The following is a 17280-nucleotide window of genomic DNA, read 5'->3' on the forward strand; positions in this document are numbered from 1 at the left end:
CCACCACCCAGCCTTAATTTATTCACATTGTCTCCCATACCTCAAATGCTTGCCCTCCTCACTCCTGCCCTCGAAACCTCTGCTCAGCTCAAATGCCACCTCCTGCGAGTATGTCCTAATTGTCTCAACTGTTAGTACTCCTTCAATTCTAAAATATTTATTTTGTAAATATTTAAGTGTCTGGCACACAGCAGGCACCTGATAAAATGCTTCCTTAATAAAACTGACCAGACTAGTGCAGGCCCACATTCCCTTCACCCCACTCACCTTATAACAAGTCTTCCTACCTCTACTCTCATTCCCTTTGAATCTATCCTCCATAGCACTACCATAATCAACTTCCTCATGCAAAAACCTGGCAAAAAGTCATCCACAATTTCTTAATGACTGACCAAAAAAGGTCATATAGATCTGTAGAAAACTCCTCAATTTAGGCCACCATCCTCGATGTAAGCTCTATTCGCACCATCCCAGAACACAGCCTCTATCTCCTACCATCCTTTTTCACTCATGCTGCTATCTATACCCACAAAGCTGTCCCTGAGCCTCTTCATCTGCTTAATTCATAGCTATCCTTTACAACTCAACCCCAATACCACTTCTTCCTTTCTGAAATCCTTAGTTACTAACAACCACAGACCATGCAAAGCACCTTCTCTTACAACTTTCTAACATACTTATCATGTAAAATTGTTTTACTGTTATCTCAAAGACACAAGTTGGTGATGAGAACCACAGAGTATAAGGAAGTAGATGCCAAGACCTGTGGGTCACAGTCTTAAATAACCAGATAATACTTTCTCCACTAAAATTCATAATTTTATCATCAAATAGTATTCATTAAACATTTACTCCAACTTTATGAACACAGTTCTTGCTCCTTAAGTGCTTACAATTTCCAATAGACATTTAAAAGAATCAACAAATGACCACACAAATGTCAGATAAAAATTAAATATATTAGAATCAGCTATTATGATGGCAATTCTTACATATTAAAAAGTGAAGAATGAGACACTAGAGTTGCACTGTTACTAATATATAAAGGAATAGAAAAGAATGAAATATTGTAGTTAAAAGTAATCTGCAATATATTTTTAAAATAACAAATAGTAAGACTACACTTCGCACTTTCTATAAAGATAAGCTTCAAAAGGGTACTTGACCTAGATATAAAAGGTCACATCATAAACAAATTAGACAAACATGGAAAAAATTACATGTATCTATGGGAAGGAGAAAAATTCATAACCAAAACAGAAATACAAAGAACAGAGAGGATAAAATGGATAATTCTGATTACATAATATTTAAGTTTGTGTGCAAATAAATCTAATAAAAATAAGATTAAAAGGAAAACTTAACTAAGAAAAAAATCTTTGGGGCAAGGTTCTCTGATAAAGGGCTAGTTTTCAATAAATACAAGGAAATAATCCGAAATTATAGGAAAAAAAACATTTGCCAGTTGATATATCATGTAAGAATATAATCAAGCAGTTTTCAAGGGAAGAAACTAAGGATACTTACGGTCATATAAAAAAAAGCTTGAAATCACTACTAATTAGGAAAATACAAATCAAAAGAATTCATAGATTCTACCTCACACCCATCAGAGTGGCAAAGATAAATCGTTTGCCAATTTGGTTTCTCTCTTGCTTTCAGTGAATGTCAACAGTATCATTCCATTCAATTTTACTCCCTCCCTATCATGAACTAACAAGCACTATGCTAGCACAGAGGTTCTTAATCTTTTCTGTGCAGAGGATCCCTTTATCAAGCTGGTGAAGCTTAGAGACCCCATCTCAGAATAAATGTTTTTAAATGAATAAAATACATAAGAAATCAATTATACTATAATACAGTGTGTAGACAAGAAGACTCCCATCTATCACTATTAGTTTTGAAGTAGTAATGAACAAAAATGACATTTCGAAATTTCTGCAACAACTATAATGTGATATGAAAATTTCTTTGATTTCCATTAGCAACAAATTCACAGATACAGCTGTTAATGTCAGTGTAAAGGTCACTGTCTATATTCATAATTGAAGGAAAATATTAAATTTCAGTTAGAAGTTAGTAAAAATAAAGACAAAAAATTTTTTCCCATCCAAGCTCACAGATGCCTTAAATCTGTACACAGATCCCTTGAGGGTCTACAGATCCCAAGTTAAGAATCACTGTCTTACAAGAATATGCCCATTTTTTTACATATAATTAACCCTGAGGAGCCTACATCTAAATATGTGATCATAAAAATGTTTATCTAAGTTATACAAAAGTTGAATTAAACCTCGTGAACCAAACAATCTAATCATCTTGCCTTAATCCACTGTAGAAGGAAATGGCAAACCACTCCAGTATCTCTGCCAAGAAAGACCCATGAATAGTACCAGCATGCTGTGGTCCACAGGGTCACAAACTGTCAGCCCCGACTGAACAACTGAACAACAACTCTCTAAGACTATGTAGGGTTTTTTAAGTGTTTTTTTTTAAACTATATAAATCTGAAGAAAACGTGCCAAGCTGCATTATTATACGGAATTTCCCCAACTGGGAAGTCCTTATGCTAATGAAACCATAGGTCTTATCACTATCCCTAACTTTTTCTCATAAAACCTACTGCAATGGAAAGAGACAGTTAGATTTCTAATGAGACTGGCTTGGATCAAATCCTGGTTCTGCCACTCACTAAATGTGAGACCTTAAGCAAATGACTTAGCATCTCTAGGACTCTGGTTTCCTCATACATACCAGCTCTAAAAGCATGTTCCTCTGTACATAAAAGAATATTCATACATAAAGGCTCTGGATTTTCTACAATATATGTAGGTTTTCTTTTTCTATTAGTGTAATTAGATCAAGAGTAAATATCATTGGGGCAGCCAGGTGGCTCTGCGAGTAAGAGCACAGGCTCCAGTGTCGGGATGACCTGGAGATCGAATCCCGGGCTCAGATACTCATCACTACACCCAGAAATAACTGGCCGTGTAACCTTGAGCAAGTTACTTAACCCCTATTGCTAAAAAAAAAAAAAAAGAGTAAATATCCTTTAATCATTTTTTCTAAAAAAAAAAAATTTGTACAATTGTCCTATTTGAAATCAAGACTAAGAATAATACAAAAGAACTTTCACAAATTAATACAAAAACTAAAATTAGGCTTTTCAAGCCTAGTATACCAAACAAGCAAGGTATTTCATATTCACCTGAGGCATGAAGCTGCCAAGTTTTATTTTAAGACTGAATGAGTGACAACCTGGCAAAGGGAGAGAATTTAACCCCAGATTTTAGTTCACAGGGCACTTTCCAAGTTCCATGCCCAAGTAGAAATAGATTTAGCATTTTTCTCTGACCTCCCTCCACAATAAAACCAACGGCCATAAAAAGGGACATGATGTCAGATGTACTATACCACCAAAAACAAAGTATATAAAGGACTACATCCCCATCTCCCTCCTAAAAGGCACGCAAGGATACAGCAGACTGAATCAGGACACAAAAATAGTCTGAGATTGTTTGCTTTTCTATGTTCACATAGGAATCTGCAGAGAAATCATGAAGAACTGGGTAGCTTCAATTCTCTTCACTGTAATCTGAACTGACTTCCTAATTTCAGAATCACAAAATCTTAATGCGGAAAGGCACCTCAGAGACCACTTAACCTGTTGCCTTAACTTCAAAGATAAGAAAATTGAGCCTCAGGAGGACAACTGACTAATCCAAGGTCACATCTAGACAATGCCAGAGAGAACCCCAGGTCTTCTGACTCCAAGCCAGTACCCCTGGGTCATGAGCAAGACTAAGAGGGAGAAATTATATTAGAAGAAAGAAATCTTTAGGCAAAAGGAAAAGGAAGAGTACATTTTGACATAAGACTTTGTAAATGTTCATTTATAAAGACTAATTAATTTTTTTGGTAATGCTCTCCTTTTAGTTGATGGAGTTGTTTAATTCTACATATAGTCAATACATAAAAGACTCTTGTACATCAATACCTCTTGGAGAAATAATGTCCAGAGACATTGCAAGTCAACTGATGTAAACTGTGAAAGGAGGAACAGCTCTTAGAAAACATAGGCAACTTCAATTTCATTCCACACCCCTTGCCTTTGGATGTTACTTGGTATCGAGTTTGAGCTACTTTTGTTGTTTCAAAAAGCCAGAGTCATCCAAATAAAGTCAGACTCTCCAAATGGTGCAGACACCACTTTCTTCCTTTCTACATTTATCCAGTTGGCTTTCAACTGCCTACCACATTTCCCTACAGAAGCAGCATTTGCAGATTATGAATTCTATAAGGGCCAGCCCCACTTCTAACCTAAACCCCAAATCCCTATAGCACCATATAGCCAAAGGGCATTCAAAACGTTTGATCATGACAGGTTACAACTGCAATCTATAGCAGTTATGCTTTGTGGAATTCTATTCAACCTAACTTTCTATAACTTCAAGAAGTAGACATGGATTAAAACCTATTACCTATGTGTAATCCCCCCTATTAACTATGTGAAGGTTGCTTTGATATTTAGAAAAATTGATGAATTGTTCAGTGAAGATTCTCCCTCCATAAGTATAGATCATAACCCTCTACTTCACATAAATTGTCAGTCATCACCTAGAGGGTAACCTTCCAATAACAAGTCTCTTAATTTAGTTTAGTTAAACTGGTCTTCAGAGAACACTGAATCTATCACTATCTCCTGCCAAAACTTTGTTTTGTACTCTACTGGCATAGCCTTTGAGAATGAAGAATTGCCACTGCACTACCAAGAGGCATTAAAATAAAACTTTAGTGGATGTGCAAATACCTAGAGTGCCTTTAGAAAACTGCAAGGATTCTTTAATGACTCCAAATTTCTCCCAGAAACAAAGGACCTCTTTTTTAATACAGCCTCAAAAGAACTAGAAATATCACAGAGAGCAAATAGAGCTGTGCACTATAGGTGTGAGCAGCTGTAATATATAACAAATGAGGAATTTTGAAGAACAAGAATAAAAGATGCTCTCATGGAACTATATGAGAAAGAAAATGGACTGGTCACATGACAAGGGATAATAGGTAGACAGGCAAACTATCTACCCAATGCCAGTAGAAGCAAGAAAGGTCTCCAGAACAGTATGGATCCTTTGTGGCAGACTTAGAGAAGAATATGGGCAGAGGTCACATAAGATGGCCAGGTATGGATGGACTATAATCTATATCCCTGAAAGAAGCATCCAACCCAAGGAAATCACAAACCTATATGAGTTAAGCATGTAGCTACCAGGCTCAAATATACAAAAAGAATAATCTGTATCACCAAGTATAATACAAATAATAGTGGCAAAAATGGACCCACTGGGTAATCAATCAACAAATATTCATTAAGCACCAAGTATGTGCCAGGCACTGTGCTAAGCACTGAACAAAGGAGAGGAAAAAGTCACCCGACCAATCACAAGCAATAGACTGCATAAAGTCTCCATACTAATGTTGATAACGCACAGGCTCACAGATCTGGAGGTGGAAGGAACCTCAGATGTAGAGTCCAATTCCCTAATCTTATAGACAAAGAAACTGGGACCCAAAGGGTTAAATTACACCCAAGTTCACACAAGCAGCAAGTGACAGAGCTGGGATTTAAGATTAAGTCCTGAAACTACAAGCATCGTGTCCTTTTTAATGTATGATGCTGCCTCAGAGTCTCACAGGTGTGGAGTAAACATTTAAGAGGGAAACATCTTTGATTTCACAATCTGGCTGTATTTAAAAAAGAAAAATAACAGCCTGATCTTCTAACTCACAGGAACTGTTAGGAATTTGGACCAAACTAGGAATGTCTGAGTGAATTAGAGCGGCTTACTGTCAGGACAAGGCCACCTAGGGATATTCACTATTTCTGATGAATGTCTTAAGCTTTGGTAAGCCTCCTGGCAGGTCCTCTTCCCAGCCACAATGCCAACCTGAAGCAAAAGCTTTGCTAAATAAACTGGTATCTCCAGGAAGAAAATGCTTAAAAACCAGGGTTGGTGGAGTATAAGACAGAGGCAAAATACTAAGGGGGAGAAAAAGATATGTTATAGTTGAATAATCAAAGTATCTGCATACTTTAATGATCTAATTATTAAATCAGAATTCAATTTAAAAAATACATAGATTACTACACCAGATATTAGGAAAGATACTATGATTAGATCAGCCATGGTCACTGTGTTCCCACAGCCAATAGTCCAGTCTAGGAAGTGCTTAATTGTGATAAAAAGAATGTAACTGATGAATGAAGATTCATCAGACAGTTTTTCAAGTACGTTTATAGAAAAACTGACAAATTCTACGGCATCAAAAGATCAAAAACTTTCCTTTTTTAAAGTTCTTTAATGAATTTCAAAACAGTATTGTTTTGTAAAGAATAGGACTGACCAAAGGAACCCCAAAAACTACTTTCACTAGTTTTATTTCATTTCTAATTTGCCTCAAAGGGCCCTGATTAACGAATGCAACCTTTCAATCATCATCCCCCACCTGTATTCTATTACAAACAAGAATCTTTAATGATGCTCAATAAACAACTGTTGCACTTTTATTATGTGTCTATATAAAAGCCAAACACGAACAAAAGACACAGATAACAAGATGGACAAGATGAACAATCCAAAAACAAAACATAATACACCAAATAACCTTACAGGAAAGGTCACAGACTCTTCTTAGCTTTGCCAAACACAAGCTCAATCACGATTCTATGGCCAACAGAAAACTCTCTGGTAATAACTACCTGCATTAATTAATAATGTGTCACTATACTGATTACTAACACCTGATAGTTGTCCAGAAAAACACATGTAACTTACAATACAACTGGGTCCCTTCTTCAACTTCATAACAAAAGCTATACAATAGTGGGCAAGATCAATGAATACTGTAAGCCAGCCCACTACTTTGTCTGACAATGACACCAAGAGACAAACTGTATGACAAAGCATGGTTGCCATTCATAATACTAATGTGAAATGGCAACGCCAACATCTCATCATTGTTGCTTGTTGAGAGCCAATTATCCATGAACTGGTATTTTTAGTCTATTATCTCTTTGGGAAAGTAGAAAACAAAACAATTTCATAAATTTCCTACCCATTGTGTGACACTTCCTTCAATCTACGCTAAAATTCTCTTAGAGCTCACACAGCACTATGCTCACACCTTTTATGCACTTATCAAATATCATTTGGTATTTTTATTTGTGTATGGGATCCTCCCACCAGATCATGTACTACATGAAGGGCAGAGATATTATCTTCTTAATGACACCCTTCCATAGTACCCTCTGTACAAAATAGGGACTAAATGAATGTTGACATTGAATACCTATAAAGATTCAAGAGGCTCTTTCAAGTTTAACATGTCTGTGTTTGCTGGAAAAGTCTATGTACACTCCATAAACACCTTCTGATTCATAAACTTCTATCACAATCTCTGTCATTATGAAATCTGACCAGAGACCAAGCCTTTCAGTCTCTCTTCATTACAGTTGTCTCTCTATTCCTTGATAACATTTTATTTTTTTTAATCAAATGCTTTATTAACTTCTAGTTTACATCATTCATTTCTGCAAGATTTTGAGTTAAAAAATTTTCTCCCCATTTTTCCCCTACCCACCACCCCTAAATAGCGATCCCACTGGATATCCCTTCCTTCACTCTGCTCTCTCCCATATCTTCTCCCATACTCCCTCCAACTTTCCAGGAGGGCACGGTGGATCTCTATTCCCCAGTGCCTATATGTCTTATTTCCCAGTTACATGTAATATATTATTAATAATAATAGTATATATATATTTTTTTTAAACATTTGATTTTAAAACTTTGAATTCCAGATTCATTCCTTTCCTCCCTTGTCACCCACCCTTACTGGGAAGATAAGCAATTCAGTATAGGTTGTACATGTGTAGCTAATGCAAAACATTAGGATATATCGTAAAAGACTGACTATATTTCCCTCCCTCCTATCCCACCTCCCACTTGTTCTATTCTCTACTTTGATCCTGCCCCTTTTCAAAAGCGGGTGCTTTCAACTTCCCTCCCCCCCAGCCTGCCCTCCCTTCCATTATCCCCTCCCTCTCTTCCCCTTCCCCTCTACTCTCCTGTAGGGTGAGATACCCTATTTAGTGTGTATGTCATTCCCTCCCTAAGCCAAATTCAATGAGAATAAGGTTGACCCATTTCCTTTTGCCTTCCTGTTCTTCCCCTCCATTGTAACCAACCAAGTCCAACAGGCTACCATTAAGCCACACTGCTTCTGTGGGGACTTTTTCCATTGCCATTCTTGTACCACGTTTGTTCACTTACAAAGGTTTCTCTATAAACCATTAAGCCACACTGCTTCTGTGGGGACTTTTTCCATTGCCATTCTTGTACCACGTTTGTTCACTTACAAAGGTTTCTCTATAAACACATATGGTTGATTGGTTACAGTCCTTCATTCTCGACGAGGACCAAAATGGCATCATTATGTTAGCATGAAGTTTCAGTGTGCCCAACTGTGGCTGATCAGACTAACATGAACTTGGAATGCTCTACCACAGGTTGGTTACAAATAGTCCATGTGAACATCTGGGGTGGATTCTCTAAATGTACACATCTAGCAGGGGTTTTTTTTTAAGCTATTTCAATTCTGAACCTTCTCTGATGAAGGCATACCCATGCTAGGCAATCTTGTGCCAGTATCTTCCATGTCACACAATTGATTCCAAAGTTCTTAAGAGAGATCTTGAGAGTGTCCTTGTATCACTTCTTCTGATTACAATGTGAGCACTTGCCCTGTGTGAGTTCTCCATAAAACACTCTTTTTTGGCAAGCAGTATGTTTAGTATTCCAACATGGCCAGCCCACTGGAGTTGTATTCTCTGCAGTAGAGTTTGAATATTTGGCAGTTTAGTTCAAGAAAGGACCTCAGTGTCTGGTATCTTACCCTGCCAGATGATCTTCAGAATTTTCCTAAGACAATTCAAATGGAAGTGATTCAGTTTCCTGGCATAGCACTGGTACACTGTCCAGATTTCACAGACATACAACAATGAGGTCAGCACGACAGCTCTGTAGACCTTCAGCAGTCAAATACCTCCTCTCTCCCACACTTTCCTCCAGAGTCTCCCAAACACTGAGCTAGCTCTGGCAATGCATGCGTCAACCTCATTATCAATGTATACATTCCTAGAAAGTACACTACCAAAGTAAGTGAACTTATCCACAGCATTCACAACTTCTCCATTTGCTATGACCAAAGGTGCCATGTATGGATGGTATGGTGCTGGTTGATGGAGCACCTGTGCTTTCTTGGTGTTAATCAATCATTAAGCCGAAATTAGCACAAGCAACAGAGAATCAATCTATACTTTGTTACTTCTCTGCTTTAGAGGCAGACTGAACAAGGAGCTGAAAACAAAAAAATCACACACCAGCACTCCCTCCACTGTGGGCTTGGCTTGTAGCCTATTCAACTATGTCCATCCTCACCGAAGGCGTTTGACAATATGGCTGAAAATATCATGCTAAAAAGCATGGCAGCAAGCACACAGCACTGTTTCACTCCACTGATGACGGGGAAAGCACAAGAGTAACATCCATTATCCAGAACCCAGGCAAGCATGCCATCATGAAACTGATGCACAATACTGATGAAATACTCCAGTCGGCCAGATTCTGCCATAATTTTCCATAAGCCTCATGACTGACAGTATCAAAGACCTTAGTCAGATCTACGAACATTGTGGGCAAACCTCTGTCCTGCTCCTAGCATTTCTCCAGAGTTGTTGGGCAGCAAACACTAAGGAGTCCTCTTAACGGTAATTTCTCTTTCTCTCTTTCTCTCTCTCCATATACATATACACATATGTACACACACATATAACATACACATATATACATACACACACATATACATAATAGCTTGAATTTATATAACACTGTAATGGTAATGGGAATTTGAAGATCTTCCCTGCCCCAAACAGGCTGAATGTAATCACATGGAGCCTGTGGTGGGAGGAGTTTGATGAAGGATAGAGCAGAGCCCACAGGAAGCTGGGAGTCAGAGCAATTAGAGCTGGAGGGAGCAAAGGACAAACCCAGGCAAACAGCTAGGCTCATAAAGTGTTGGTTTGTGGGAAGCCTAAAGGATGGTGAGGCCTTCTGCTGTGTTGTGGTGTATTAACTTCTTTGCTACTATAATGGATCTGGTTTTCTGGTTTGGGGATTCAGTTTTCTGATGTCTGAATAAATGTTTTGCTTCTGTCTTCTATATGGAGTGTTATATTTTGTGATTGAACACTATGCCAGCATGTTCACAATCGACACTGGTGCGGCAAATATTGTGTTGGCACTACAAACACTAATTTTTAAAAGCATACGTATGTGTATATATATACATATACATATATACACACACACATATACATACATATCATACTATATATAACATTTCTATATGCACATGTGTATATACATATATACACACATATACATACACATACACATACACATACACACACACATACCTATACCTATACACACAAACACACATGGGGGGCTCTAGTGGAAAGAACACTGGATTTGGGTCAGGCGTAACAGATCAAGTCTCAGCTCCCGTACTTACCAGTTATGTGACCAGGAGCAAGTCACTGTAGCTCCCTAAGCCTCAGTTTTCCAAATGTAAAGTAAGGATAATAGTATTTCTTCTATCTCATAGAGTTAAAGAATGTGCTCTGTATACCAGAAAACCCTACAATATGAGTTATTATTTTCAAATAATTTTCAATTATAAACCTTCAAAAGTTCCCTAAGGGAGAAGCAGATATTATTTCAAAGCAAACTGTCTACTCATTGAGGGCAGTGGCAATACCTTATGACCTGAAAAACATTTTATGTTCTAGAACAGGGATGCAGAACCTGAGGCCTCCAAGCCACATGTGGCATTCTAGGACGTTGGGTGTGGCTTTTTGACTGAGTCCAAGTTTTATAGAACAAATCCTTTTATTAAGGGGATTTGTTAAGTGAAATTTGGATTCAGTCAAAGGGGCCACATGTGGCCTTGAGGCCACAGGTTTCCCACCCCTGTTCTAGAATTATTTATTTACCTATTCTTGCCTCCCCAAATCAAAACTCCCATTCCCTCACTTTGCTTGGTTAGGTGTTACTAAAAAAGTGAGAATTAACATACACTTCTGCTGGACTAGAAATCCTGTAGTCTCAGCTCTGTCAAAAACTCTGTCAACAAATATGTGGTAACTTTAAGCAGGATACTTCCCCAGACAGATATTTCATATGTAATTCTTCCTCAGACTTTTAATGACTCTGTAACCTTGGAAAAATAACTTGATCTCTGTGCCTTAGTGTCCTCACCTATAAGATGACAAAGTGAGACAAATTCTACTAAATATAGTTCCACTAAACTAAGCAACCATCAGTTCTAGGAGTCATTTTTGTTAAGACACTAGAGCCTATTCAGAAAAGGAAAAACACAGACCCAAATCTCACACCATATATACCAAGACAAGGTCAAAATGGGTACATGATTAAACATAAAGGTTGATAACCATAAACAAATTAGGAGTTCAAGGAATAATTTATCTGTCAGACCTATGGAGAAGAGAAGAATTTATGACCAAACGAGATAGAGAACATGATGAAATGTAAAATGGATAATTTTGATTACATTAAATTGAAAGGTTTTTTTTTTGTACAAACAAAGCTAATGTAACCAAGATAAGGAGGGAAGCAGAAAACTGGGAAAGAATTTTTACAACCAGTGCCTGATAAAGGCCTCATTTCTAAAATATATAGAGAGCTGATTCAAATTTATAAGAATACAAGTCATTCCTCAATTGATAAAATGGTCAAAGGATATGAACAGGCAATTTTCAGAGGAAGAATTTAAAGTTATTTAGTCATATGAAAAAATGCTTTAAATCACTATTGATTAGAGAAATGCAAATCAAAACAACTTTGAGGTACCACATCTCACCTATCAGATTGGTTAACATGACAAAACAGGAAAATGATAAATGCTAGAGAAGATGTGGAGTTGTGAACTGATCCAACCATTCTTGAGAGCAATTTGGAACTATACCCAAAGAGCTATAAAAACGTGCCTACCCTCTGAGCCAGCAATACCACTTCTAGGGCTGTATTCCAAAGAGATCACAAAAATGGGAAAAGGACCCACAATACAAAAATATTTAGAGCAGCTCTGTTTGTGCTGGCCAAGAACTGGAAATTGAGGGGATGTCCATCAATTGGGGAATGGCTGAACAAGTTGTGGTATATGAATGTAATGGGAATACTATTATGCTATGAGAAATGACAAACGTGTGAACTTCAGAAAAAACTAGAAAGATTTTTATGAACTGATGCTGAGTAAAGTGAGCTGAACCAGGAGAACATTGTACACAGTTTAGAAATCACAGTGTGCGATGACTGACTTTGGGGTTTTTTTTGTTTGGGCTTTTTTTTTTGGAGGGAAGGCAAGGCAAATGGGTTAAGTGACTTGTCCAAGGTCACAGAGTTAGTTGTCAAGTATTTGAGGCCAAATTTGAACTCAAGTCCTCCTGATTCCTGGGCTGGTGCTCTAATTCACTGTGACACCTAGCTGCCCCTCAATTAGCATTATTTAAGCACTTACCAGGTGACAAGTGAAATGCTAAGTGCTTAAGAACCTGAACTACAAATACAAGCAGAGAGAAAAAAGTGTCTGTCTTCAAGGAGCTTCCATTCTAAATGGGGAAGACACAGAAAAGGAAGCTAAAAAGGAGGAGTGGAAAATGGCTATCTGTGCAGGGGCATGTTACAGAAAATCCAAACTTGGATTGAATTGGATCTTTGACTCTCCCTGTCCTTCACCTCTCCTATAGAATCAGTTATCCAATCTGATCCATTTCACTCCTACAGTATCTCTTGTTCCCTCAACTATGTTATGGAAAGACCACTAGATCTAAAGTCTTAAAATCTGGGTTCAAGTACAACTTTGACACTAGTCTTGTAACTGGTACAAACAAATAATCCACCACATTGACCCTCAGTTCCCTTATCTCTAAATATATAATAATGATGTCACTACTCACCTCACAAAGTTAAGAATAATTTTGTAAAGTATAAAATATTAAGTATTATTATATCTAATCTAATTCAAAGTCTTAGCCTTCCATTTCAAAAGAACAAAGTTATGACACAGAAAACCAAGTAATCAAGTCTAAGACTTGCTCCATTTATGCAACCATTACCTAGTCAGTAACACCTGAGAGAGGGCTGAGTAGTCTCTCTATTCAACTTTAAAGTAATGGATATAGTTAATAAATGCCATTTCATTGTGGATTTTTCATGTGTTCATGCCACAAAAGTATGATTAAATTTGACCCAGTATGAGAGTTCCAGGTATCTCCTGCATTCCAGCAATCATAGAACTTACTGTAATACCCAGGTGGATCTTCTGCTTCTCCCTAAGGATTTATCTAGGGTTAAGGGTCCTGACACAAGACAGGTGACCAAAGGAAGCAGTTACAGCTTCCTTAAGTTCACTGTTAAGTATGTAAAGATTTCTCAGTTGTACACATATACATGGATCTCAGATGATCTAGCATGATATGTAAAGATTCTCCTCTTTGCTTTGTAACACAATTAGAGAATAAAACATAACTCATTCATTCTTCACCAGTGAACAGCCTCAGAGATGTGTGCACACATATACAAGAATGTCACTTCTCAGGGGCGGCCAGGTAGCACAGCGAGTAAGAGCACTGGCTCCAGTGTCAGGATGACCTGGAGATCGAATCCCGGGCTCAGACACTTAGCACCCACCCAGAAACACCTGGCTGTGTAACCTTGAGAAAGTTACTTAACCCCGATTGCTTTAAAAAAAAAAAAAGAATATCACTTCTCAATAAAAGTTATAGCCCAATATATCTTTCCTCATGCTCAAAAGTACTGTGGGGAATGGATAGACAGCATGTATCTATGCTAAAATAAAAATGTTTAAAAAAAAAACAAACTTAGATCTAAGTCTTTCCAGTGTTAAGATCTCCTAAGTTTTTGAATGGTCTGATATTGTCTTTGGCTTTTTACTCATAATTCTAATAAAAGTGATGTATCCCTTATCTCCTCTCTTCAGGAGATGAACTTCTCCAGGGTAAGCACAGCATGGAAAGAATTCAAGTGCAATCCTATGAATCAACTATATCTGAAGACCAGGCCCTCCAAATATAGAAAAGCTTATTATCACTAGCAAACAACTACTATGTGACCAGTTCTTTGGTCAAACTGACCAATAAAAGCATAGAAAGGCTATGACCTGAACATGTGTAGAAAGTATTCCTACTAATAGATTGAAGTCTCTGTGACAACGCTCAAAACATAAAAAACATTTGACAATTTTGGTAACTAACAGTCATGTCAACTAGGAGTTGACCTAATATGATGGCTTTGATTCTTTCACTAACTTTAAAAAGTTAACCTGGCATAAACTTTTATCAACAAGTGAGGTTCTTGTCAGACAAAAATGTTTCGATAGTCCCAAAGAGATCACAGGTTAAAAAACCAAACCGTTACTAATTTCATCTTAGAAAACAATCATATTGATCAGGCTATAGTAAAAAAAAAAACCCTAGACCCTAAGATACACGAAGGATTGACTTAAGAAGCTACGTGGTGTCAAAGAATAGGCATTAGATTTGGAGTTGGAAGTTCTGGGTCAAATTCAAGTTCTGCTACTTGTTCCCTATGTGACCTATGACAACTCACTCCACCTCCCGGGCTTCAGTTTGCTCCTCTGTACAATGAGAAGTTTGAACTGGATGACCTAATAAAGTCTATTCCCGCTCTAAATCTATGATCCTATGATTCCAAGTTATGCAGATCAAGTCTCCTCATTTTCTAAAAGGGTTGTTGCCTAACAAAGCCCCTTCTGGGCTCGAGGATGAGGCTGGTCCATTCACTCCCCAAATAGGATGCAGATATAACCAAAACTGGAGCAGCTAAGTGGCACAGTGGATAGAGTGCCAGGCCTGGAGTCAGAAAGACCTGAGTTCAAATACGGCCTCAGACACTTACTAGCTGTGTGACCCTGGGCAAGTCACTTAACCCAATTTACCTCAGTTCCTCATCTATAAAATGAGCTGCAGAAGGACATGGCAAACCACTTCAGTATTTCTGCCAAGAAAACCCCAAGTTGGGGTCACGAAGAGTTGGACATGACTGAAATGAATGAACAACATAACCAAAATAGCAAGACTCAAAAAGAGATCAAGCATTGCCATTCTTCTCTTCTACTCTGCCCTCAATTATAGTACCTGAACAAAAATAATTTTCCTGTTGCTTTAAATGTCTATAGGATACTTAATAATTCCCCAGGTTCATTCTGAAGATTATTTAATTCTTCTCCCAAATGACCTTTTTAAAGATGTAATTGCTACTGTTAATAGATTTTCAGTTTCTTTATCTTAAAGACAAGTTCTAACAAAGGAATGAATTAAACTGAAAGAAAGAGCCCTCCAAATCAACCAATAAACATAATGCATTTAAAACAATCACATCTAGTCAAGGTTTACTATTGATCATTAGTGCAGGAAAACTAGTTTAGAAAGAAGCATTGGTGGCCTCCTAAAAACGTACCTACAGTTCCATTTAAGTTCTCATTGTAAAGCTTAAGACTGCATGGTTGTAGGACAAAAGATAACCACTGGGTGGGGTTTTCTACACAAGGAGATCTACTTTTGATGTTGTTTCAATCGCTTCTTAAACTTGCATCAACAAGTTTTGGTTATGTGTTAGCATAACTGATTCTAGTTATAAAAGTTAACTCAATATTCATACACATCTTTAGACAAATTCGAAGTTATTACTGTCATTTAGGCTAATGCAAAACACCTAAAATCTAATTAGAAGATGAGTAGATAACTGAGAAATCTGAAAAGAAGTTTGACAAATGTGCAAAAATTCTGCACATGATGACACAAATAAGCCTTCAGGGAAATAAGGTAATAAAAGCACATCTCTAACTGGAGAGCAGCTATGCGGCACAGTGGATAGAGTACCAGAACTCATGTCTTTCTGACATGAGTTCAAATTCAGCCTCAGACGCTTACTATCTGTGTGGCCCTGGGCAAGTCATTTAACCGTTTGCCTCAGTTTCCTCATCTGTAAAATGAGCTGGAGAAGGAAATGGCAAACCCTGCTAATATCTTTGCAAAGAAAACCCCAAATGGGGTCATGAAGAGAAGGACAAAACTGAAATGACTCAACAACAACAAAAACTGAAACTGGACGTCATCCCTAGACCTTCTTGCCACATGTCAATCTTTATTTTTCTCCTCATTCAAGAAAAAAAGTAAAAGCCAATCATGAATGTCTGTAAGGACGTCTATATTTCAACTATATTCCCCCCTTCTCTAACAGTCTCAAAATTTGCAGCCAGTTCTTAGAGCCAGCTCTCCACTTATGCTGTGGCCCAAGAACATTCCAGATTAGATACAACTGTGCCTGTGATAACTAATATTAGAGTGGAAAGTCAACATAGCAGATTTTCAATCCCATAAATCTTTGCACACCCATTATAATGCCAAGTCCTAGAAGGTAAACATACGAAGAGAAAAATGAGTTCCTGCTCTCAATATGCTTACATTCTATGGTTCCCTATGTTCTTATTTCCCATCCTAAAGGATTTTCTTTCATATCATCCACAAGCTATCAAATTAGGACGATGAAAACAGGAAACTTCAGTTATATGCAACAGGCCATTTCTGCAGTCTACTATGTGCCCATGACACATAAATTCTAAGAAGACTCAGAAAAGAATCAATGAGAATGCATAAATTAAGTCTTCTGAAAAGTGATAAAAATTAATCTAATCTTTAAAGAAGAATGGGCATAAAGTCAGGAAAAAGAGAAGAAAGTACCTTAAGCAAGATATAAAAAGATCAGCAAAAACATGGTAGTGAGAATGGCAAGTCATGAGAGACTGGGTCAGAGTGAAGTAGCAGAGTTAAACAGGGGAATACAAAGTGACAGACTTTATAGAGAAGCAAATTCCACCTCAAACAATTATTAGCTGTGTGACCCTAAGCTAGGAATTTAGTATCTCTTAGGCTTATTTTCCTCATATATAAAATACAGATAATAAAAGCACATACCTCACACAATTTCTGAGAGGATCAAATGAGATAATATATGTAAAATATAAACCTTAAAATGCTATATATGTAAATATCAACTATGAATATGTCTGTATATGTATATATACATATAAATGTTTGTGAAA

General features: G+C 37.4%; 1 protein-coding gene across 1 annotated transcript in view; it reads right to left on the reverse strand.

The window, feature by feature from the left end:
* ARHGEF7 (Rho guanine nucleotide exchange factor 7) overlaps window positions 1-17280 on the reverse strand; it is a 310305-nt gene that overhangs the window by 240890 nt on the left and 52135 nt on the right. Inside the window, exons 4-5 of the mRNA XM_069094099.1 lie at window positions 7382-7404; window positions 3153-3172 (exon numbers count right to left, since the gene is read on the reverse strand). Of these exons, the coding sequence (XP_068950200.1) occupies window positions 3153-3172; window positions 7382-7404 (43 nt within the window). The remainder of the gene's footprint in view (window positions 1-3152; window positions 3173-7381; window positions 7405-17280) is intronic.

This window comes from Petaurus breviceps, unplaced genomic scaffold, assembly GCF_028583685.1.
Source record: "Petaurus breviceps papuanus isolate PSGF00001 unplaced genomic scaffold, PetGlider_PUasm1.0 214, whole genome shotgun sequence".
In the NCBI taxonomy this organism is placed as follows: Eukaryota; Metazoa; Chordata; class Mammalia; order Diprotodontia; family Petauridae; genus Petaurus; species Petaurus breviceps.